Source organism: Dendropsophus ebraccatus, chromosome 2 (assembly GCF_027789765.1).
Source record: "Dendropsophus ebraccatus isolate aDenEbr1 chromosome 2, aDenEbr1.pat, whole genome shotgun sequence".
In the NCBI taxonomy this organism is placed as follows: domain Eukaryota; kingdom Metazoa; phylum Chordata; class Amphibia; order Anura; family Hylidae; genus Dendropsophus; species Dendropsophus ebraccatus.
Window position 1 is genome coordinate 160,147,412 of NC_091455.1, and position 25,395 is coordinate 160,172,806.

A 25,395-nucleotide genomic window follows, 5' to 3' on the forward strand; every position below is an offset into this window, starting at 1 on the left:
AGACTGCCTTTGCAGTCTGTATCTTATGCCTTACCTACTACTCTGTGCCGGTGCAGCAGGGCCGGCGCCGCCATCTTGATTACGTCTTTGCGTTCCACCGCTGGAACGCAAGTTACGTCATCAAGATGGCGGCGCCGGCCTTGCTGCACAGAACGGAGGATTAGGTAAAGTAGAAGATACAGACTGTAAAGACAGTCTGTATCTTCATAAATAGACTTCATGAAGATACAGACTGCCTTTACAGTCTGTATCTTCTACTTTACTTACTCTGTTCTGTGCAGCAAGGCCGGCGCCGCCATCTTGATGACATAACTTGCGTTCCAGCGGTGGAACGCAAAGACGTAATCAAGATGGCGGCGCCGCCCCTGCTGCACCGGCACGAAGTAGTAGGTAAGGCATAAGATACAGACTGCAAAGGCAGTCTGTATCTTCATAAATAGACTTCATGAAGATACAGATTGCCTTTACAGTCTGTATCTTCTACTTTACCTAATCCTCTGTTTCTGTGCAAGCAAGGCCAGGCGTTGCCATCTTGATGACGCAACTTGCGTTCCAACGGTGGAACGCAAATGACGTCATCAAGATGGCGGCGCCCGGCCTTGCTTACACAGATACGAAAGAGTAGGTAAGGCATAAGATACAGACTGCAAAGGCAGTCTGTATCTTCATAGATAGACTTAGGGAAAGATATACTTTAATATTAGGGACAGTGAAATTTAGATGATAGGTTCTCTTTAACAGCAGGAGACACTATATCTATGTCTTATGTGATGTGAATACCTGTGAATACGAGGCTTCCAGTGCCTCCTCAGCGCTTTTCATGAGGCAACTGACAGGAAACACGGCTGGGCTGGGCACTGAGCCGTAACTAGTTGTAATGATAAGGACACAGGACGCTGATGCCGCCCCCCTCAAGGGCTGTGTTATCTGCCGCCTGAGGCAAAGACTTCACCTCGCCTCATGGCAGATACGGGCCTGCTGCTAGTGAGGGAACAGTGAGTCATCGTGTGGGCGGGGTTATGTACCCACATTTCTTTAGCTCCACCCCTGTAGGAGGAGCTCACAACTGGAGCCCAGTAAACTGCAGCAGTAAGGGCGGCATGACATGGAGGAGAGCAGGAGCTGATGACTATGATGTGGGTGGCACAGAGGTTAGCCATGTTGCTTTGTAGTGTTGTGGCCCTGGGATAACAGCTGCATGTATGTCCCCCAGTGTCTGCATGGATTTTATCACACTCTCCAAAACAATGTGAGCTCCATTGGGGACAGTGACCAAGATGAGCCACTACAAGCTCTGTACAGCGCTGCAGAATAGGTTGGAGCTATATAAATGAAGTAACTATGGGTAATTTATCAAAACTTGTGCTGAGGAAGAGGGATACAGTTGCCCATAGCAACCAATCAGATTCTAGGTTTCATTTTTAAAGTGACTGTACCACCAGGCCCAGGCAGAAGCACTGGAGGCGGGCCGACCCACCCTTAGTGGGAAGAAACCCCAGCCCCTTCATGACATGACTCCATTAGAATCAATGGAACCCTATCATAGAGGGGCTGGGGTTTCTTCCCACTAAGGCCCCGTTCCCACTGTCCGCGGTGGAATTCCGTTAGCCTCCCACTTATAATGGGAGTCTATGGGAGGTGCGCGCTCCTGCCCTGTCCGCGCTGAAGAATGAACATGTTCTTCAGCGCGGACAGGGCAGGAGGGCGCGCCTCCCATAGAATCCCATTATGAGCGGGAGGCTAACGGAATTCCGCTAGTTTTGCTCAGTGGGAACGGGGCCTAAGGGTGGGTCGGCCCGCCTCCAGTGCTTCAGCCTGGGCCTGGTGGTACCTTAAAGGCCTTTCTAAAAACGGGAAAAAAAAAAAAGCTATCTGATTAGTTACTATGGGCAACTACTCCACTGTTCCTCTGCACAGGCTTTGATAAATCTCCCCTATATTATTGTAATGTAAAGACAGGGGGAGGTTTATCAAACATGGTGTAAAGTGAAACTGGCTCAGTTGCCCAAGCAACCAATCAGATTCCACCTTTCATTTTCCAGAGTCTGTGAGGCATGAAAGGTGGAATCTGATTGGTTGCTAGGGGCAACTGATTCAGTTTCACTTTACACCATGTTTCATAAATCTCCCCCAGTGTTAGAGCAGTGCTGCTGCTGTGTGTAATGTGGATACTTCACCTCATGTCAGTCACCAGTCTATCAATTTATTTCTGAGGTAAACTTGCAGCAGCATCCTCATTGAAATCCCACCCACCTGTAAGATGGCTACTGTATTGTATATGTACTCCAGGACTACCACTCCTAACATGTACATGTGTACGGGGGGTTGTAGTCCTACAACAGATATAAGATTCAAAAACACTCCACCCAGGAGTGGGTGGAGCTACAGGCTTGCAGAGTCACTGCTGACTCTGTGACCTGGAAGTTCTTTAAGTACACAAATCCAAAAAGCAGAAATAGAGGAGAATGCCAGGGACACAGAGGAGATAAAAAAAGGTTAGAGAAATCAACTAAGGGAAAGGGATGGATTACAAATTATCCCCTTTTCCAAGTAAAAAATGTTGAATAACCTATTTAAGTCAAGGACATACATGGTACCTTTCATATATCCAGCTGTGCTTCCAGAGGGTAGCTTCACACGTACCGTATCGCTGAGTTTTTAACGGTGCGTTTTTGGTGTGATTTTTACATGTGAGTTTTGATTTTCACATGAAAATCATGTGAAAATCAAAACGCGCATGTAAAAAATGCAGCAAAAACGCAGCCTTAAAGACGCACCATTAAAAACGCACTGTTAAAAACGCAGCGATACGGTACGTGTGAAGCTACCCAGAAGGTGGAAAAATGATTTTTTTTCCCAATGCAAGGTGTCCAAGTGGCTTTATTATAGTCATGATCTGCTGCAAGGTGGAAAGCCTCCTCTCTCCTGCCCCCTGAATTCATTGACAGTCAACTTCAGCTGGAAGTCCCAATCAGGGTCAGGGATGGGAGGGGGAGTTAGGAGTTAGCTTGCAGCAGTTTAGGAGCTTAAAGTGGTGCTCCAGCGTGGGGGCACTTTTTTGGGGGGACCGGGAAGGAGGTGGCTGAAATAAAAGACGTCCACTTACCTCCCCGGTTCCAGCGGCGGGTCCCGCATCACGGTGCTCCGGTCCCCGGTTCCCGGACGCTTCCGGGTGTCTGACGCCGCTCAGCCATTTAGTGAAGGAGGCGGGATCCGAGCGGACTTCAAACGGATCCCGCCTCCTTCACTGAGTGGCTGAGCGGACCTGACACAGCAGATACGCAACAAATACGCACCAGATTTGTTGGTACAGATTTGATGCTGTGTTCAGTTATTTAGATCTAATCTGCTGCGTGTTTGCTGCGTATCGCAGCAGTAAATACGCTGCGTATACGGTATGTGGGTTTATACCCTTAGGGTACAAACACACACGGCATATACGCTGCGTATTTACTGCTGCGCTACGCAGCAGATACGCAGCAGATTAGATCTAAATAACTGAACACAGTATCGTATCTGCTGCGTGTGTTTGTACCCTAGGGGTACAAACCCACACACCGTATACACAGCAGATACGCAACAAATACGCAGCAGATTTGTTGGTACAGATTTGATGCTGTGTTCAGTTATTTAGATATAATCTGCTGCGTTTTTGCGGCGTATTTGCTGCGTATCGCAGCAGTAAATACGCTGCTTATACGGTATGTGGGTTTATACCCTTAGGGTACAAACACACACAGCAGATATGCAGCAGATTTGATGGTGCAGATTTGATGCTGTTTTCAGTTATTTAGATCTAATCTGCTGCGTATCTGCTGCGTATCGCAGCAGTAAATACGCAGCGTATATGCCGTGTGTGTTTGTACCCTAAGGGTACAAACCCACACACCGTATACACAGCAGATACGCAACAAATACGCAGCAAATACGCAGCTGATTTGTTGGTACAGATTTGATACTGTGTTCAGTTATTTAGATCTAATCTGCTGCGTATTTGCTGCGTATTTGCTGCGTATTTGCTGGGTATAAACCCACACACCGTATACACAGCGTATTTACTGCTGCGATACGCAGCGAATACGCAGCAAATTAGATCTAAATAACTGAACTCAGCATTAAATCTTCACCATCAAACTGCTGCGTATTTGTTGCGTATTTGTTGCGTATTTGCTGCGTATACGGTGTGTGGGTTTGTACCCTTAGGGTACAAACACACACACCGTATACGCAGCAGATACGCAGCAGATTTGGTGGTGCAGATTTGATGCTGTGTTCAGTTATTTAGATCTAATCTGCTGCGTATCTGCTGCGTATCGCAGCAGTAAATACGCTAGGTATACGGTGTGTGTGTTTGTACCCTTAGGGTATAAATCCACACACCGTATACACAGCGTATTTACTACTGCGATACGCAGCAAATACGCAGCAGAATAGATCTAAATAACTGAACAAAGCATCAAATCTAAACCATCAAATCTGCTGCATATTTGTTGCGTATCTGCTGCGTATACGGTGTGTGGGTTTCTACCCTTAGGGTACAAACACACACAGCGTATACGCAGCAGATACGCAGCAGATTTGATGCTGTGTTCAGTTATTTAGATCTAATCCGCTGCGTATCGCAGCAGTAAATACGGTGTACAAACCCACACACCGTATACGCAGCAGATACGCAACAAATATGCAGCAGATTTGATGGTTTAGATTTGATGCTGTGTTCAGTTATTTAGATCTAATCCGCTGCGTATTTGCTAAGTATCGCAGCAGTAAATACGCTGTGTATACGGTGTGTGGGTTTATACCCTAAGGGTACAAACACACACACCGGATACGCAGCGTATTTACTGCTGCGATACGCAGCAGATACGCTGCAGATTAGATCTAAATAACTGAACACAGCATCAAATCTGCACCATCAGATCTGCTGCGTATTTGCTGGGTATCTGCTGCGTATACGGTGTGTGTGTTTGTATCCTTAGGGTATAAACCCACACACCGTATACGCAGCGTATTTACTGCTGCGATACGCAGCAAACACGCAGCAAATACGCAGCAGATTAGATCTAAATAGCTGAACACAGCATCAAATCTGTACCAACAAATCTGCTGCGTATTTGTTGCGTATCTGCTGTGTATACGGTGTGTGGGTTTGTACCCTAAGGGTATAAACACACACACCGTATACGCAGCGTATTTACTGCTGCGATACGAAGCTAATATGCAACAAATACGCAGCAGATTAGATCTAAATAACTGAACACAGCCTCAAATCTGCTGCGTATACGGTGTGTGTGATTGTACCCTCTAGGGGTTATCCAGCGCTACAAAAACATGGCCACTTTTCCCCCTCTCGTCTCCAGTTCAGGTGTGGTTTGCATAAAGCTTCATTTACTTCAATGGAATTTAGGGCCCTTTACACAGAAAGATTATCTGACAGATTATCTGCCAAAGATTTGAAGCCAAAGCCATGAGTGGATTTGAAAAGACGAGAAATCTAAGGCTTTCCTTTATGACCTGATCTCTGTTTATAGTCTGTTCCTGGTTTTGGCTTCAAATCTTTGGCAGATAATCTTTCTGTGTAAAAGGGCCCTAAGTTTAAAACCCCACCCAATCTGGAGAAAAGAGACGGGGGGGAAGTAGCCATGTTTTTGTAGCGCTGGATAACCCCTTTAGGGTATATTCACACGAACGGTCTGGCATCGAGATTCTCGCTGCGAGACAGGCAGGTCCTGGCAGTTCCCACAAACTATATACTCGCTGCGGAGTATGTAATTCTGCCGCCCTTAACCCCTTCTGCTCCCCCGCTGTAAGCATACATTACCTGTCCTGCTCTCCCGTCAGGCCAATCAGTGGCTGCGGCTGGGCAACACACTGATTGGCCGGGCGGAAGAGCAGGACGCCGGACCCGTGCAGCGAGGACAGGTAATGTATGCTTACAGCGGGGGAGCCGGCCGGGAGCAGAAGGGGTTAAGGGCGGCAGAATTACATACCTGTTATATACCTGTATATAGTTTGTGGGAACTGCCAGGACCTGCCGGGCTCGCCGCGAGAATCTCGCTGCCAGTTCGTGTGAATATACCCTTAGGGCTCGTTCCCACTGAGCAAAAGCAGCTGAATTTCTGCGCTGAATCAGCGCTGAAATTTCAGCCGTTAAAATAGGTGCAGAGCTAATTTCCATTGTGTTGAATGGAAATTCTGCTCTGCAGTTCACACAGTGGAATTTCCTCACTGAACTAATCCGCTTTCCGCCAGAAGAATGAACATGTTCATTCTTCCGCTAGCGGAAGCCTATACAAATCAATGGGGCTCTGATTTTCTGTTTCAGTGCGGATTCAGCGCGGATTCAGCGCGGAATACAAGCGTAATACAAGCGGAAATTACTCGCTGAATCAGCGCGGAAATGGGGAAAAAGGGGGGGAGGAGGATTCTAGTATATGTTCTGGTATAGTCTAGTTTACTCACCAAATACTCGCTGAATTTCAGCGCTGAATGCATGCGGATTCAGCGCGGATTCCTCGAGTATTCCGCGCTGAATTTGTCAAGAGCTGATTACGAGCTGAACACTTTCCTAGCAGAATACGCAGGGATTCTGCTTGCATTCTGCTTATATTCTGCTCGGAATTCAGCGTCAGTTGATTTCAGGCGGAAATATTTCCTTGCGCAATCCGCTCCTTTTGCTCTGTGTGAACGTAGCCTTAATGGTGCGTTCACACCTACAGGATCTGCAGCTGATTTTCTGCAGCAGATTTCATTTAAATAACTGAACACAGCATCAAATCTGCTGCAGATCCTGTAGGTGTGAACGCACCCTAAAGGGGTTATCCAGTGCTACAAAAACATGGTCACTTTCTTTCAGAGACAAATGACTCTGGTCTCCAGTTCAGGTGCGGTTTGCAATTAAGCTCCATTCACTTCAATGGAACTGAGCAGCAAAACCCCGCCCAAGCTGGAGACAAGAGTGGGGCTGTCTCTGGAAGAAAGTGGCCATGTTTTTGTAGTGCTGGATAACCCTTTTAGGGCCAGTTTCACACATATAGTATCGTAAGGGATTTCTTGCTGCGATAATCTTTGCCATTTTCTATGACTTTACATACAGCTGATTTTTCATTCCGCTGCCTTCCCACTAAACTCACTGCTGCTGGGCTAATATGTTACCTGGCTGCGCTCCCACTTGCTTCCCAGGCTCCCTGATGTCCTGCTCAGCAAACCAATGGCTGCGCGTGGACGGCAGGTATCTGGGAACCTGAGAAGCAAGCGGAAGCGCGGGCAGGTAATGTATTAGCCCAGCAGTGGTGGGTTAAGTGGGAAGGGGCGTTACATTCTCACAGCGGAAAGAAAAATCAGCTGTATGTAAAGCCATAGAAAATGACCAAAAGAGAGTATCGCAGCTTTCACTGTTGGGTGCGTTCACATTCACAGGATCTGCAGCAGATTTGATAGCCAGATTTTATGTGTTGCCCTCTGACCGCTGGTGTGTTTTTTTCGGTTTCTCTCTTGTACTCTGATACGTGGCCCCAGCAATTCGCAGCATAGGGACTGTCGACCAGTTGGAGTCTGCTACTAAGGGTATAAACCCACACACCGTATATGCAGCGTATTTACTGCTGCGATACGCAGCAAATACGCAGCAAACACGCAGCAAATACGCAGCAGATTAGATCAAAATAACTGAACACAGCATCAAATCTGTACCAACAAATCTGCTGCGTATTTGCTGCGTATTTGTTGCGTATCTGCTGTGTATACGGTGTGTGGGTTTGTACCCTAATAATGTGTTTAGACAGAGATTTATCTGACAGATTATTGAAGCCAAAGCCAGGAACAGAGTATAAACAGAGAAAAGGCCATGAAGGAAAGACTGAGATTTCTCCTCTTCTCAAATCCATTTCTGGCTTTGGCTTCAAAAATCTGTCAGATAAATCTCTGTGTGTAAACGTACCATATGTCACAATCATATCTGCAGCTTCAAATCTGCTGCAGATTCTGTACATATGAATAGACTCCAAAGGGGTACTCCAACTAGAGGTAAAAAAAAAATAAACTTGCTGCAGAAGCATATAGCATTGCTTACCTGTCTGACCCAGTTCTGAAACTACCAAAAATCCATTTGTTTTGGGGGTCTTAGTTTTGTATTTTGTGGCTCTACCTCTGGGTTGAGCAGTTGCTCAGTACTACAAGTTCCAGAATGCATTGCTTTCCCTCAGCTGTTCATCACAGTCCTGCACCCTGCCTATAGCTGTTGCAGAACATCTAGGCTGTGTTCACACATTGCATTTTCATTGTAGTACTGAAGGATTCCATTGCAGTACTTTTTACACTTATTTTGAGCTGCTTTTTTCTTCTCATCTCCACGCACGTATTAGGATCAAGCATCTTATGTCTTTAAAGCTGAGGGTCAAAAATAAGGCCTTTATATGATATTATCTTAGACTGCATATACCTGGTCTTGTGCAGGTGGGATTGGCAGTGATGGCTCTGATTTTCTGTGCCTTTTAGCATCATTTAGTGTTACTGCATCAGTTCACTGACGTACTGCATCATTTTTGTGAAGACTCTGCAGTATTGCGACAGTAATGCAATGAAATGCCAACAAGTGTGTGAACGTAGCCCTAATTTCACAGCAGACTTTTTTTTATCAGTGAAATTGCAGCAGCTGGTTCTGTCACTCCTTGCCTGCTCAGGTGTTGGCTGGAAGGGCTTGTTAGAGATGGTGAGTTACTCAGGTGGGTGGCAGACAAGATCCAGCCAAGTTCTCTGTGACATCAGAGGATGATGCGTTGTCACCAGAGGGGTAAATACAAGTTTTGTAGTCTTATTTTCCATTTTGTACCAGTGGCGAAGCACAGAAAAGCCAGTGAAGTGAGCATTATTCGTAATAACATATTAGTTCGAGTCTGGAGAATGTTGCCAAACCCAAACAGTTTGACAGGTCTGCTCAATGCTACTCTTTGCGTCCGAAAATAAAAGGATGTTTCTACGCTCTGGAAGCACAGCTGGATATATAAAAGGTACCCTGTATCTCCCTGACCTAACAGCTATCTAACAGTGTCAGCAGTTTTGAATGTGAATTACCATGCTTAATTGCATGGTCTGCTGCGCTATTGCATCTGGCAACACGTGTGGTCCTTGCTGCGAGGTTGTGACAAGTCTGCATGGAAAGACACACTTGTGGAATCACCATAAGGATAGCTTCACACGTACCGTATCGCTGCGTTTTTTACATGCGAGTTTTGATTTTCACATGAAAATCATGTGAAAATCAAAATGTGCATTTTAAAAACGCAGCGTTAAAAACGCAGCGATACGGTACGTGTGAAGGCATCCTAAGGCCCCGTTCCCACTGAGCAAAACTAGTGGAATTCCGCGGCGGACAATGCCGTTAGCCTCCCACTCATAATGGGAGTCTATGGGAGGTGCGCACTCCTGCCCTGTCCGCACTGAAGAATGAACATGTTCATTCCACTAGTTTTGCTCAGTGGGAACGGGGCCTTAGGGTACAAACACACACGACATATACGCTGCGTATTTACTGCTGTGATACGCAGCAAATACGCATCAGATACGCAGCAGATTTGATGGTGCAGATTTGATGCTGTGTTCAGCTATTTACATCTAATCTGCTGCGTATTTGCTGCGTATCGCAGCAGTAAATACGCTGCGTATACGGTGTGTGTGTTTATACCCTCAGGGTACAAACACACACGGCATATACGCTGCGTATTTACTGCTGCGATACGCAGCAGATACGCAGCAGATTAGATCTAAATAACTGAACACAGCATCAAATCTGCTGCGTATCTGCTGCGTATACGCTGTGTGTGTTTGTACCCTTAGGGGAAGATTTATCAAACATGGTGTAAAGTGAAACTGGCTCAGTTGCCCCCAGCAACCAATCAGATTCCACCTTTCATTTCTCACAGACTCTTTGGAAAATGAAAGGTGGAATCTGATTGGTTGCTAGGGGCAACTGGGCCACTTTCACTTTACACCATGTTTGATAAATCTCCCCCATAGGGTACAAATACACACAGCAGATACGCAGCAGATTTGATGCTGTGTTCAGTTACTTAGATCTAATCTGCTGCGTCTAGCAGCAGTAAATACGCAGCGTATATGCCGTGTGTTTGTACCCTTAGGCTGCAGTCACACACAGCAGTTTTGTTAGAAAACCTACACTGCAGTTTTGAGCCAAAGCCAGACGTGGATCCAGCAAGAATCAGAGGTATAAGGCCATCATTTACATTTCCCATTTATTTTCAATCCACTTGTCTTTGACTTAAAAACAGCAGTGGTAGTTGTCCAATAAAACTGCTGTGTCTGACTGCGGCCTGATGGGTGTATTCAGTGCCAGTGGTTAGCGCAGCAGGACATGAAAAAGAGATTGTGTTAACACAGTGTGAACCCGGCCTCGTAGAGCCGATAACCTTGTGAAAAGAAAACTGTTGTGTACCCTGCTTTTTAAAGGGGTTATCCAGGATTACAAACAGCACCACCTCTGTCCCCAGGCTCTATGTGGTATTGCAATTCTGCCCTACTCACTCCAATAGAACTTAGGACATGAGAGGTGCTGTTTGTAGAGGAGAGTGCCCATGTCTTTCTAAGCCTAGATGACCACTTTGTTAGCTCCTCACCCCCTAGTAAGTGAGTCACTGAGTGTGGGGATGATCGGGCACTGGGGCTGCCAGCATTGTCATGGGGTATGGTCTTCATATGAGCGTATATACCCTAATATGCAAAACAATGACCTTATCAATGGATTCCTAAGCAGTAGAATCCACCTTGGTAGCGGGCGGCTGCCACTGTCACATATACGGTATACTAGCGTCACAGCTTCCGCCTCCATCTCCAGCCCACACACTTCCGGCTGCGGCCACACGTGGGCGCTCCTCCTGTGACCGGAAGTTACAGTGGCGGATCTGGCAGTCAGGCGGGAGAGTGGCGGCTGCAGCGCGGTGTCCATAGCCGCAGGGTGTCTGTAGTAGGCTAGGGCGGTAACGCAGCAAGGCTGCAGCACTCATTGGTTACAGCTGTTTTAGTTCCCGCTTCTGGTTGCAGCGGGTGAGGTTTTGGTTTGTTGGAAGTGTAAATATTTTGGCCTGATGGTGTGAATAGGGGTGCGGTACCGCGGTGAGGGGGTCACAATGTCGCCCTAGAGTCTTTTCTGCATGCTTTTCTTCTTGTGTTTTATCAAGACTTCTATAAATGATTGAGTTGCGCCCAAGAAAGTTGCCCAGGCTCCCATCCTCAGTAGGTGTCTCCCATAGACAGGAGGGTGACTGTGCAGGAGCCTCAGGGGGAGTAAGGGCTCACAATGGGCTGGGCAAGAAGAGGGGTAGGAAGCCAAAGGTCAGGACACCTGTGCAGTGCAAAGAGGTGAGTACTGAGGAGCATGGACTCCACCCCAGGGACTGCTCTCAGGGGAATGGCCTGCTGCTGGGCACACCACTAACCAAGAGGGGGAGGAAGGTGAAACTTGCTTGTTCTTGTTTACAGCCTTCAGCTGCCCATGAAAACTTGCCCCCAAAGAAAAGGGGGCGAAAGCCAAGAATTGCAAGTTGTGTAAAAGTCAAGCTGGAAAAAAGTAATGGAAAGATCCCATCTGTGAGTTTGGGAATGTGGACTGACATTGTGCAACAGGCTGGTACCGCTCAGAATAAAGTTGCATCTGGAGCGGTTAAAAAGAGGGGGAGGAAACCGAAGATCCAGACACATGCCACATATGAGGGTTCAGGTACGGGGAATACATCATGTGTAAATATCCGTCATCTTAATAGCTGGCCTAAGACACAAGAACAGGTGTCTGCTTGTAGTAAGGTTGGCAGTCAGGCAGTGAGGAAGAAGAGGGGGAGGAAACCAAAGATCCAGCCATGTTCCACCTATGAGGGTTCAGGGAATACATCATGTGTAAATTACATTGATCTTAATAGCTTGTCACTGAAACAAGAAATGGTGTCTTTGTGTAGTAAGGTTGGCAGTCAGGCTGTGAGGAAGAAGAGGGGGAGGAAACCAAAGATCCAGCCGTGTTCCACCTATGAGGGTTTAGGTACATGTGTAAGTGACTTTGGTCTGAATAGCTGGGCTAAGAAACAAGAACAGGTGTCTGCTTGTAGTGAGCTTGGCAGCCAGGCTGTGAGAAAGAAGAGAGGGAGAAAACCAAAGATCCAGACAATTGCCTCATATGGGGTTTCAAGTACATGTAAAAATGACCTAGGTCTGAATAGCTGGTCAAAGAAACAAGAACAGCTTCCTGTGTGTAGTAAGGTTAGCAGCCAGGATGTGAGGAAGAAGAGAGAGAGGAAACCAGGATCACTGCTGTTGAAGACATTGAAAGGGATCAAAGTTCAATCTTCTGACCAAGAAGAGAAAGGTCTTAGTTGTGTAGAAAAAAGTGAGAATAATACGGTTTATGGTAGAGTACAGTGCTGTTTAGTTGGCTCGATTTCTAATATAAGTGCAGAAAATAGAGAGAGTAATGTGAAAGAGCAGCATCCAGGAGCTCTGCATGGAGAAGACAGTAAATCATCTACGGAGCTGACCTGTGTAATATCAGTGCCTGAAAACTCTAGTAAGTGAATGTTATTGAGCAAGCGTCAGTTATGCAAACTATAACAATAGGAGTTGAAGGGGTTGTGTCACTTCAGGGAAACAGCAGGTTAGAAGTTTGTAACCTGTTATGTTCCCGTATGGCAAAGAACACAGGATGAAGATATTTTTCTCATCTTGATCCTCAGCCTTATTTTTAGAAAAACTTGACTTTCATATATATATATGCCCTCAGTGCCCCAATCCAGCCCTAATCGTTATCAGTTGTGAGTATTACTCCTAATGCTGCGTTTACATGGAACGATTATCGTGCGAATTCACGCGATAATGATGGAATTCGAACGATCGTACGTGTAAACGTAGTGAGCGATCAAACGACGTGAGAAATCGTTCATTTTGATCTTTCAAGTTCTCAAATCGTCGTTGATCGTTCGCAAAAAATTCGCAGATCATTCAGTGTGAAGTCGTTCGCTGATTTTAACCAATGTGAGAGGCTTTAAGCGATCGCAAAACAAATTACTGTACGATATATCGTACCGTCTAAACGCTGATCGTTATGAAGAAAAAATCGTTACTGACATCGTTAATCGTACAATCGGGCGAATTGTCGTTCCCGTGTAAACGTAACATAAAACAAGTTCATAAGTGTTGTATGTAATCTAGCGCAGTAGTCGTGGCTGGCCCAATATATCCTGTCTAATCAGGCCTCTCTGGGGGTGTCAGCACAGGATTTTTTGCTCCAGCCATGCCTAGATAAGTACAATGTACATACGGCACAAGACTTTTATACAGTTTATTTTTGGGCATAGAAGTAACACTCATAAAAATAAATAATAAATAAAATAATAAATAAATAATAATAAAAATTACATACATGTTGTGAAACTGTGTCACAGGCTTTATTGCGTTGTATAGCTTCAGACAGCATTTAGCGTTCATTGGGCCTACGCCTTCTGATGAATATCAGCAGAACGGGCTGGCCAGGGGTGGATTAGTGCACTGGGGCGGTAGAAGCCTAAAAGACTGTTAAAGGGTATAAACCCACACACCGTATATGCAGCAGATATGCAACAAATACGCAGCAGATTTGTTGGTACAGATTTGATGCTGTGTTCAGTTATTTAGATCTAATCTGCCGTGCGGGGTTATCCTCGGCTAAAAAAAAATGGCCACTTTCTTCCAGAGACAGCACCACTCTAGTCTCCAGTTTGGCTGGGGTTTTGCAACTCTGTTTCATTGAAGTCAATGGAGCTTAATTGCAAACCACACCTGAACTGGAGACGAGTGGTGCTGTCTCTGGAAGAAAGTGACCATGTTTTTGTAGCACTAGCGACTCAATCTGACCCCTCCAAACCACTTGTACCTTCAGATAGCTGCTTTTAATCCAAGATCTGTCCTGGGGTCCGTTCGGCAGGGGATGCAGTTATTGTCATAAAAATAACTTTTAATCCAGCAACGCTGTGTCTAACGGCCGGGGCTTACATTTGTATATGCATTAGGCTGGCACCACCTCTCCGTCCTTCCTCTCCACCCTCCTCAGCGTTAGGAATGATCCAGGCAGATTGCTCCCTATTCCCCACCTGTTTGTATAATGAAAATGGGCTGGATCGTTAATACACCTGTGCAAAGCTCAAACAGCAGTAAATATTGAAGAGGGGGGGGGAAAGGAAGGACAGAGAGGGTGTGCCAGCCTAATGCATATACAAATGTAAGCCCCGGCCGTTAGACACAGCGTTGCTGGATTAAAAGTTATTTTTATGACAATAACTGCATCCCCTGCTGAACGGACCCCAGGACAGATCTTGGATTAAAAGCAGCTATCCGAAAGGTACAAGTGGTTTGGGGGGGTCAGATTGTGGGTACAGAGTCGCTTAAATATCACAGAAAGGGCACCAAGGATGAAGATAAGAAACTTACCTTCATCCTCAGGGAGGCCTGTTAGTCGCAAGGCGGGCGTCTCATTATACATAAACAATAGATCTCCCTTATAAACCCTGACCCTATAAACTTTTGTTGATGCTTTTTAAGAAAATCATAGTACATTTAATGTTTAAAAGCACAACCCTCTTGCACTGATTCTGCAACAGGGAATAGCCTGTGAAGATACTAGTTCATGTCACTAGCACAATAACCGCAGAGATGCAATGAGGAGTTGCTATTAATACCAAACTGTTTTGTTGCACCAGCAATGACATTGTGAAGTATTGCTATCTCTGCTCATTCTGTTCTAAGTAGTCATTGGGGTGGTGCTGAACAGGGAAGACCAGCTTCCAGTTCCTGGGCCGCCTGCTGTTGTCCTCTTTACAACTTCTGCTGACGTACTATTGCAACAGCAAATGGCTGCTCAGCATAGTGCTGTGTGGACTGAGTGTCTACTTAGCTGTCAGTTCTTTTGTTTGCTACATGCTTTTTTTGTTTGTAGTACGTTGTACATGTTTTTTGCCTTATGTACTTAAAGTGTCACTGTCGTGATTTTTTTTTTTGCAGAAATCAATAGTCCAGGCGATTTTAAGAAACTTTGTAATTGGGTTTATTATCCGAAAAATGCATTTTTATCATGAAAAATCAGTTTGAAGCTCTCCCCCCTGTCTTCATTGTTCTCCTATGGAGAGAGCTAAAGAAAAGACCAAAACAGGACAACAAAGAGTTAATCTACAAATCCCTCACAGGATATCTCTACTGACCATCACCAGTGACCTGTCTGAGCTCAGATTACAGCTGTCACCCAGCTCCGTGCCTGTAATCCTCTGTTATCTGCTTTCTGCTGCCGGCTAACTCCCTCCTTCCTCCTCCCCTCTCCCTAGAACAGACAGGGGACGTCTCCTGCAACAAGTCACAATTTTCAGATTTTTCAGAGTGGATGAAAAAGAGGAAGGAGGGGGGACCTGGGAAAAGGCTTTTTACATGCAGATAATGGCAGATTTGGCTAATAAACCCAATTACAAAGTTTCTTAAAATCGCCTGGACTATTGATTTCTGCAAAAAAAAAAAAATACGACAGTGACTCTTTAAACCTTTAACCCTTTCCCGCACGAGGACGTAACTGTACATCCTCGTGCGGGTGCTGGCATTAAGAGCAGGGCCGCGATCCCGGGTGCCTCATGTAGCCCGGGATCGCGGCTATTAGCGGGCACGGTCCAATCGCCGTGCCCGCTAATTAGATAATCGGAGGCAGCTGTCAAAGATCACAGCTGCCTCCGATTACCGGATTCAGCCGGTCTAGTGTCTGCAGCAGCCGAAAGCAAACGAGTGCCGATCTCATTGATCTTTGCTGTATAACTATACAGCAAATATCTCAATGAGAGATTAAAGTGTATATACTAGAAGTCCCCCAGGGGGGCTTCTAGTATATGTGTAAAAAAAATAAAGTGTTATCAATAAAAAGCCCCCTCCCCTAATAAAAGTCTGAATCACCCCCCTTTTCCCAGGTTATAAATAAAAGTAAATAAACATGTTTGCTATCGCCACGTGCGTAATAGCCCAAACTATTAATTAATCACATTACTGATCTCGCACGTTAAACGGCATAAGCGCAAAAATATCCCAAAGTGCAAAATTGCGCATTTTTGGTCGCATCAAATCCTGAAAAATTGTAATAAAAAGCGATCAAAAAGTCGCATATGCGCAATCAAGGTACCGATAGAAAGAACACATCATGGCGCAAAAAATGACACCTCATACAGCCCCATAGACCAAAGGATAAAAGCGTTATAAGCATGGGAAGGGAGCGATTTTAAGGGACATATATTTGTTAACAATGGTTTGAATTTTTTACAGGCCATCAGATAAAAGAAGTTATACATGTTACATATCGTTTTAATCGTAACGACTTGGCCAACATATTAAACATGTCAGTTTTTCCATAGGACACACAGCGTAAAAACAGTCCCCCCAAAGAAAAAGAATTGTGTTTTTTTTTTTTTTTTTTCAATTTCACTGCGCATATAATTTTTTCCTGGTTTCGCAGCATATTTTATGCAAAAGTTCAGCCTGTCATTGCAAAGTACAATTAGTGACGCAAAAAATAAGGGCTCATGTGGGTCTGTAGGTGTAAAAATGCAAATGCTATGGCCTTTTAAGCACAAGGAGGAAAAAACGAAAACGCAAAAACGAAAATTAGCCTGGTCCCGAAGGGGTTAAAATTTTTATTAAAGTATTGTATTTCCCCCTAAATGTTATAAAAATCAACAATATACACTTATTACGGGAAATGCTTATAAAGGGCTTTTTTCCTTCACGTACTACTGCATCAAGGCTTCACTTCCTGGATAACATGGTGATGTCATGACCCGACTCGTATAATTTTTGGGGGGCAATACAAAAATTGCCGGACTTCTTTAAATTTTAGGGAATAAATAGTGGATATTTCTGTATTTTACTAACTTAATATAATTTTGTTTTAAAGGGAGGACTAGATGTTCCTACATGGGAAAAAGAAAAATCCCAGTTGCTGGAGAGCAGAATGGAACCTCCCTTATGATAGTGTCCTCTGTGTTAAAGGACGAAGTAAAGTCTAAAATGTCAGAAGACAGCATGTCAGTATGTTCAACAAATACCTGTCACGTTCATTCTCCAGAATTGCCAAACCCTGTGGTAAAGTTATATAAATGCAAAAGTCTACATTTACACTGTTCTGACGAAAGACTTGGGAATGTGTTGACCACCCAGAATAACCAAAACCCCTCCTCCCTTACTGATTATACAGCATCAGACAATGTTGGCATTTCTGAAAAAGGAAACAAAAGTCACAATAAACATGAAGATGAATCTGCTCCAGTGGCAAATAGTCAAAAGCACCTAAAGACGCTTCTTAAAGTAAAGTTAAATTTTAGAAAGAAAGAGCAGAACAGAAATAATTACTCTGAGGAAGGCAACGTCGAGCATAAGACTGTTGACTCTTTTGCTATAGACTTGAAAAATGAAGGCCAAAAACAAGGGCAACACTGCATATCTAAGCCAACATTTTCATCAAACTTACAAAATGTGACTTTAATGGACAATTTAAATAATAACACTATGGTGTCAGCATTGCTGATCTCCACTAAAGAACAGAATAAAGTTGGCACTCCGTGGCACGGCTGGCGTAGTCAAATTTCTTTTGCATCTGATGAGGAAATTAGTGACCAGGGCTCTGATAAGTCTTCTACTATAACCGTTTGCTCTTCTAATGGTTCTCTAGCAAAAAACAATGTAACCTGTCAACGTGTAATTCCATTCACTGGGAAACATATTTGGAGGTGTTCATGTGCTAGAACGTATGTATCGGCCTTGCCTAGAAAAAGACCTGCTGATGTCAAAAACACAGTCATCTTGGGTATTGAGGCTGAGCGGTCACTGGAAATTTACTCAGATGATATGCTTTTGCTGTGTGATGTCATCCAGGAAAGGGAAAGAGAGGATAACTGTGAAGCAATCTGTAAAAAGAGAAAAATGCATTTACATGATGAAAGCACATCACCTCATAATGTCACCTTTGAATCCACATTGGATGAGTCACTTTCAAATGACAGTAAATGTGTGGGTGATACACTATTAGGTATTAGTGAAACAACCAATGCAACTCTTATTTTGCCTTTAGCATCAGGGCCCGCAAGGAAAGATGCTGGCTTAGATTGTAGCAATGATTCAGAAACTGGTAAGGCCCTAGTTGACACGGCCAAGTTTCATCAGTTACAAAGAGAAGATAAAACACAACTACACAACAACCTACCACCCTCCAAATCTTTAACAGACCAAAAAATAGTAGCTGAACCAGTCCTTTTCAAGATTCCCAATGACGAGACCACTACTTTACTAAATCAATATGTTCCTGTCGTCTGCAAAATGAACAAAGACTTAAACAGTGAGCTCTGTCCACAGTCCATGGAGAATGGTGACACTAGTGCCCTGACCGATAACGTACAAAGCAGTGAAGGACATTCTGGTGGCGCATCAAGCTGTTATCCTTCAGAATGCTTTGATAAAGGAGGCTCAATAGATGATAAAAATGCATGTGATACTTCAATCACACTTGCATCAGCATCTACTAAAATGTCTGCTAGCGGCAATACTCTAGATCTGTTGAAAGCGTATGAAGAAGACATGCTGGTTTTAGATGTCATTCCCGATGATCCAGAGTTGTTTGGCTTTTCCACTAGGGAAGACAGAAGTCCTCCTTCAAAAAAGTGTTGTAATACAAGCAATAGTGGTAATAGCTCCCAACCAAAGAGCATTCCGTCAATATCTAAAGTTCATAAGAAACCAGTGATTCCAGGCTATGAAAGGTAACTTTATTACTGGAAGTACACACGCGTAAACAGAGTGACTGGCACTATCGTAATGTGAATACAGTCCTATCTTTTTACCCCGTAATTGTTTTGCCAACAGTCATTCAACTGGGGTGCTCCTCTCCGTAGTGAAGCTTCAAGTCATGATACGAACATGTAATAAGGTAATGGGAGGGCACTCACCATAAAACATGACTTATTTTCAATTCATTAAAACCGTTCCATTTTCCTTCGGGGACTGATTTGAAAATAATGAATTGAAAATAAGTCGTGTTTTATGGTGAGTGCCCTCCCATTACCTTATTACATGTTTTTATTACTGGAAGGACAATATAATAATTTTTTTATTGATATAGTGGCAACTGTGTTCGAAAGCACTGTACAGAGCTGCAGTGACTGTCAGGTTTCAAGCGTTCCCACTATGAGTTGCAAATGAGCCCCTGCTAAAGTTGTGGTTTATCAATTGAAAACTGGAGCATGGCTGTGAGGTTGGCAAAGGTTTTTCAGGGGGTACATGATGGCCTGTTTTATCTGAGACGACGTATAGGATAGGGGGACCGAATTTCTGGTGACCCAGACTGTGCCACTATCGTTATAACTTTAAAAATATAAATCAACAGTAGATGTGTTATAAAGAAAGTTTGTAACTTACATTAATTATTTATTAATTATTTATTTATTTTTTAGTTATGCTTTAAAACAAAGCTATGCTATACTTGTATCCAGGTCTAGTCTGCTGAAGGCAGCTTGTGCTGGTTGAAAAAAGAGACCAAAAGCAGGATGTCCCGGCCAGTACAGAGTAGGGATGTCACAATACCAGAATTTTGAGTTCGATACCCATACTCTATTTTTTTATTTCGATATACAATACCCAAGTATGAGAAAAAGCTACACCCTCAACTGTTTTTATGCTGTTAAGGTCTTCAGGTCTGCACTAATACGGTGTTATGGAGTTTTTATTTTATATTACTACTTTACAAATAGTTTAACATTTTATAAATAAAAGAGCTTAACCCCTTAACGACACATGACAGGTATACCTGTCATGCGGGCGTTAAGGGGGATTCAGAGAGGGCTCCCGACTTGAGCCCTTTCTGCAGCCCGCGGTCCCCGGTTGCGTTGTGTAGCTAGGGACCGCGGGTATTAGCTGCCGCGGACGGCTAGTTAACCGACAGCTGCATTTGAATAGTGTATGTGGCCCCTCTCCCTGGTGTCTAGTGGGGAAGATCTGTTCTAATGAGCCGGCCGGGGCTCAGTATCGGAATGACGCTGATCCCGGTTCAGCAATCTATGTAGATGGTCTGCAGCAGACCATTATAATAGATCACCAATCTGATGGATCATTACTCTATTATATACACAGTATTGATCTCAATGGGAGATTAGTGCTGTGTATATAGAAGTCCCCCAGGAGAATATGTTTTTATTAATAAAAAAAAAAAAAACCTCCCCTAATAAAAGTTTGAATCACCGTCCTTTTCCCGTTTTATAAATAAAAAATAAATAAAAAAACATGTTTGGTATCATCAGAAATATCAAATTATTTAATTAATGATCCCTTACAGCAAACAGCGTAAGCGCAAAACAATTCCAGAGTGCAAAATTGTGCATTTTTGGTCGCATCAAATCCAGAAAAATTGTAATAAAAAGCGATCAAAAAGTTGCATATGCGCAATCAAGGTACCGATAGAACAGATTATGGCGCAAAAAAATGACACCTCACAGAGCCCCATAGACCAAAGGATAAAAGTGCTATAAGCCTGGGAATGGAGCGAATTTTAAGGAAAATATATTTTCTGTAAAAGGTTTATTTTTTTACGAGCAATCAATTAATCAAAAAGTTATGCAAGTTTTAATCGTATCAACTTGAGGAACATATCTAACAAGTCAGTTTTTCCGTAGGACACACGGTGTAAAAAAGAAGCCCCCCCCCCAAAAGAAAAAGAATTGCGTATTTTTTTTTTTTGTTTAAATTTCACCGCGCATATAATTTTCCTGGTTTCGCAGCATATTTTATGAAAAAATTCAGCCTGTTGTTGCAAAGTACAATTAGTGATGCAAAAAATAAGGGCTCATGTGGGTCCGTAGGTGTAAAAATGCAACTGCTATGGCCTTTTAAGCACAAGGAGGAGAAAACGCAAAAACGAAAATTAGCCCGGTCCAGAAGGGGTTAAAGTTGTCCTACTCTGACTCTTCTAACCTCTGACTCCTGTAACCTTTCATGTTTTGCCCTGTATTTTTTGCACTGTGATCTACAGTTTTATTCGGTATCACGTTTGTATATATATGTGACCTTTTGATCACATAATGAATTTTTTTGGAGGTCATGATGTGACCAAAAATCATAGTAAAAATACAGTATTTTTTAAGTAGCTATCCCTCACGTAGGTAGCCCACAGAGTAGTCATCTCCCTGTAGTAAGCACCCCCTCTATAGTCAATTCCCCCGTAGTGTAAACTCTCCCCTGTAGGAAATTTCCCCTCCATAGTCAATTCCCCTGTAGGTAAACCCTATCTTTTGCAGGTAATCCCCCTGTACATAATCACCACTTTTTAGGTAATGCCCACTCTTCAGGCAATCCCTCTGCAAGTAAACCGGTGCACTGTGCATTCCTAGCACAGAGTACCAGAGTCCCAACCAGTACAGCTCTCCCCCCCCCCAAACCAGCACAAGGCTTAAAGGGGTATTCCCCCCAAAAAAATTTTTGCATTAATACGTTGCCCACCCGTAGCTTTCCATCTTTCCAATATAAAGTTATTACGCATTCTCCACAGTTTTGCTGTTATCTAGAGGCACTCACCCCCACCGTTTGCATTGAATCATCAGCTCTTAGTCCACTCCGACACGCTCCCTGCTCCTGGCCCCGACCCTCCGAGACGGCTTAACGTGTCCTCCCTCTCTTCAATGGGCCGGCTTCTAACCCTGCCTATTGAAGTGAGGGAGGACACTGACAGCTGCTGCTGCTGTCTCCCGACTGCCTCCCCCCAGGTCACCTGTGTGCCCCCTCGCCCCTGAACACACCTGTGCCCCCCCCCCCCCGGCGGCTCACCTCGGCACCCCCCGCCCCCCCTCCGGGACTCACCGGCACCACAACCCCCGTTCTCACCCGCAGCACCTCGGCCCAAGACCCCCGTCTCACCCGCGGCACGACCACCCCCGTTCCCACCTGCAGCACCTCGGCCCACGAACTCACCCCCCCCCCCCCCCCGTCTCAGCCGTGGCACAGCTGGCAGCGGTGGTACCAACACCCCTGGACCGCACACAGCTCAGTACAGCACCCCCCGCCGCCGGCTACTTTGCTTGGTTGCCGGGATGCGGGGGGGTGCTATGGGGCGCTCACTAATCGTCCGATTTTCCCCCCCCCCCGCCTCCTCCTATACCAAGTACATCCCCCCCCCTTCCGATACCGAATACATCACTCCCTCATCGGATCTGCAGCATCGGGCCGTCTCTCAGGTTCCATCACAGCAGCTGCAGCAGCTCACCGTGCTTTGTCCCGCACAGAACGCTGTGAGCTCCTGCTGTGATGGAAGCTGAGACGGCCCGGCGCTGCAGATCCGATGAGGGGGTGATGTATTCGGTATCGGAAGGGGGGGGGATGTACTTGGTATAGGAGGAGGGGGGGGATCGGACGATTAGTGAGCGCCCCATAGCACCCCCCGCATCCCGGCAACCAAGCAAAGTAGCCGGCGGCGGGGGGTGCTGTACTGAGCTGTGTGCGGTCCGGGGGTGTTGGTACCACCGCTGCCAGCTGTGCCACGGGTGAGACGAAGTAAGTATTGCTTTGTTTTAAAACATAATAAAAAAATTATGTTAATCGCCCTGTTGATTTGAATTTTATAATGACAGTGACACTTGAAGGTTTATGTGTCAGATTGCTCTGATGACGTGAAAAACTAGTGAATTCACTTACAGAAGCACCTGATGCAACAAGCAAATATATGGCATGTAATGGGTTAAAACTACTCAGAGCGAGAATTCTAGTTACAGTGGGAGCCCAGCTGTCAAACTGACAGCCAATCTCCCACAATGCCAGTGCGAGAGTGCGGTATTTACTTATTCCAACCACAACGTAAAAAGGTGTATTGGTCGGAATAAGGCCCATTAGTGACTGCAATATAATAGGGTATTAGTGGTCACTAAGGGGTTAAGATTGTGTGAATGTGTAAACAGTTGCTGTATAATGTAATCGTTTCTTTTTTTTATTGTACTAATATGTGTATTTGTTTTTTTTCCCCAGTAAAACATGCATAACAAGAATAGAATATGTTCCTGAAAAAAGAACAGATTTTGTACATGATTGCATTAATGGTAAGAACAGTGTTATGTATATAACTAGAAAAATTATCTGTCTGCCAAAGTATAAACTTTTGTCTTTGTGTTTATTGGGTTTGTTCCAAGTTGGATTGTGTTAGTTGGATTTGTTCCAACTTCACATACAGTAAGGGCAGCTGACTGTAAGCCACTTCTAGTACACCGCGCCCTGCCGGTAAACCCAACCCCACCGCTGGTACAAGCCTCTCCCATCTGCAGGTCAGACTGGGAGACTTTTTTTCAAATGAAGAGTCGAGATTTCGGCTCTTAGAACAGTGAATCAGAAATAATGCAAACAGCGCCCCGGGTGTCAAAAAAAAAAAGGCTAGGTTTAAAACACATTATGGACAAAATATTTACAAGATTGTTAGTAAGTCCAGGATCTGTTAAAAAAAAAAAAAAGACAGGTACTCTTTAAGGGGAAATCACTAGTAGCCCTGTATACTCTAGTACAGCGTTTCCCAACCGGGGTGCCGCGGCACACTGGGGTGGCGGGAGAACCCGCCAGGGGTGCCGCGGGATCCCGGTGGGAAATGTGCGCTCTCACTTTAAGCATCCCGAGACACTGCGGATGCACAGATTTGATGTTCCGCCCGCACAGTGAGCGGGCGGAACATTAAAGTGAGCATAATGTAGGAGCAGGAAGTGTCAGCATCCTGCTCCTACATTCACCCCATAGGCTGCCGGCACTTCATACCAGCAGCCTATGGGAGGCCGGGACGTGACCTCTCCGGCAGGCGTGATGATGGGACATCATCACGTCTCCCGAAAGTCCCGTCCCCGCGGCTCGCAAGATGGAGCCAGAAGAGGAGGAGGAGAGCTTCTGCCTGCAGCCACAGCGTGGATTAGGTGAGTAGGATGTTTTTTTTTTTTTAGGGGCAGAGCAGGGGGCATTATTAGTTTATGGGGGCACCTCTGGGGGCATTATTAGTTCATGGGGGGCACCTCTGAGGGCATTATTAGTTCATGGGGGGCACCTCTGGGGGCATTATTAGTTCATAGGGGAACCTCTGGGGGATTATTAGTTCATGGGGGCACCTCTGGGGGCATTATTAGTTCAAAAGGGGCACCTCTTGGGGCATTATTAGTTCATAGGGGGCACCTCTGGGGACATTATTAGTATATGGGGACACCTCTGGGGGCATTATTAGTGTATGGGGACACCTCTGGGGGCATTATTAGTGTATGGGGCACCTCTGGGGGCATTATTAGCTCATGGGGGAACCTCTGGGGGCATTATTAGTATATGGGGGCACCTCTGGGGGCATTATTAGTTCATGGGGGGCACCTCTGGGGGCATTATTAGCTAATAGGGGAACCTCTGGGGGCATTATTAGTATATGGGGATGCACCTCTGGGGGCATTATTAGTTCATGGGGGCACCTCTGGGGGCATTATTAGTTCATGGGGGCACCTCTGGGGGCATTATTAGTTCATGGGGGCACCTCTGGGGGCATTATTAGTTCATGGGGGCACCTCTGGGGGCATTATTAGTTCATGGGGGCACCTCTGGGGGCATTATTAGTTCATGGGGGCACCTCTGGGGGCATTATTAGTTCATGGGGGCACCTCTGGGGGCATTATTAGTTCATGGGGGCACCTCTGGGGGCATTATTAGTTCATGGGGGCACCTCTGGGGGCATTATTAGTTCATGGGGGCACCTCTGGGGGCATTATTAGTTCATGGGGGCACCTCTGGGGGCATTATTAGTTCATGGGGGCACCTCTGGGGGCATTATTAGTTCATGGGGGGCACCTCTGGGGGCATTATTAGTTCATGGAGCACCTCTGGGGGGGTATTAGTATATGGGGGCACCTCTGGGGGGGTATTAGTATATGGGGGCACCTCTGGGGGCATTTAGTTCATGGGGGGCACCTCTGGGGGCATTATTAGTTCATCACAGCAGGGGATCCTACATACAGGGGGCATCCCACATTCCTACTCTCTTTACTGCACGTAACACCAAACAGCGCAGTTACTTTGGGAGCCGACAGGAGGGAGAAAGGAAAGGAAGCTGCTAGAAATGTGCGGAGCCTAAATTGTTTGTCTCGCAGGTTCTGAAAAGATGAAACGTATCTGGAAGGAATCATCATGGAGGACTGGGCCGGATGGAGAGGAAAAGGGAAAGTGACGCCTCAGATCAAAGACGTCACCTGTGAGTCACTGTATGACCGTTTTCTTATTTTGTAGAACATTATTTAGTAGGGGTGCCACGAGGATTTTTTTTTCCCAAGGGGTGCCCCCAGGTGGAAAAGGTTGGGAAGCAGTGCT

At 45.3% G+C, this 25,395-nt stretch overlaps 1 protein-coding gene across 10 annotated transcripts in view; it reads left to right on the forward strand.

Annotated features, from left to right (window-relative positions):
* Nucleotides 1-1,107: 1,107 nt before the first annotated feature.
* TOPAZ1 (testis and ovary specific TOPAZ 1) overlaps nt 1,108-25,395 on the forward strand; it is a 161,853-nt gene continuing 137,565 nt past the window's right edge. For 2 of the 10 annotated variants that reach the window (XM_069958611.1, XM_069958613.1), the window contains exons 1-3: nt 10,888-12,565; nt 16,949-18,806; nt 23,050-23,120. In XM_069958611.1, coding sequence (XP_069814712.1) covers nt 11,203-12,565; nt 16,949-18,806; nt 23,050-23,120 — 3,292 coding nt within the window. In that variant the 5' untranslated portion in view covers nt 10,888-11,202. Of the gene's footprint in view, nt 1,152-2,135; nt 2,215-2,345; nt 2,496-10,883; nt 12,566-16,948; nt 18,807-23,049; nt 23,121-25,395 lie in introns of those variants that run through there. The other 8 variants (XM_069958612.1, XM_069958618.1, XM_069958619.1 and 5 more) reach the window with 8 other exon arrangements.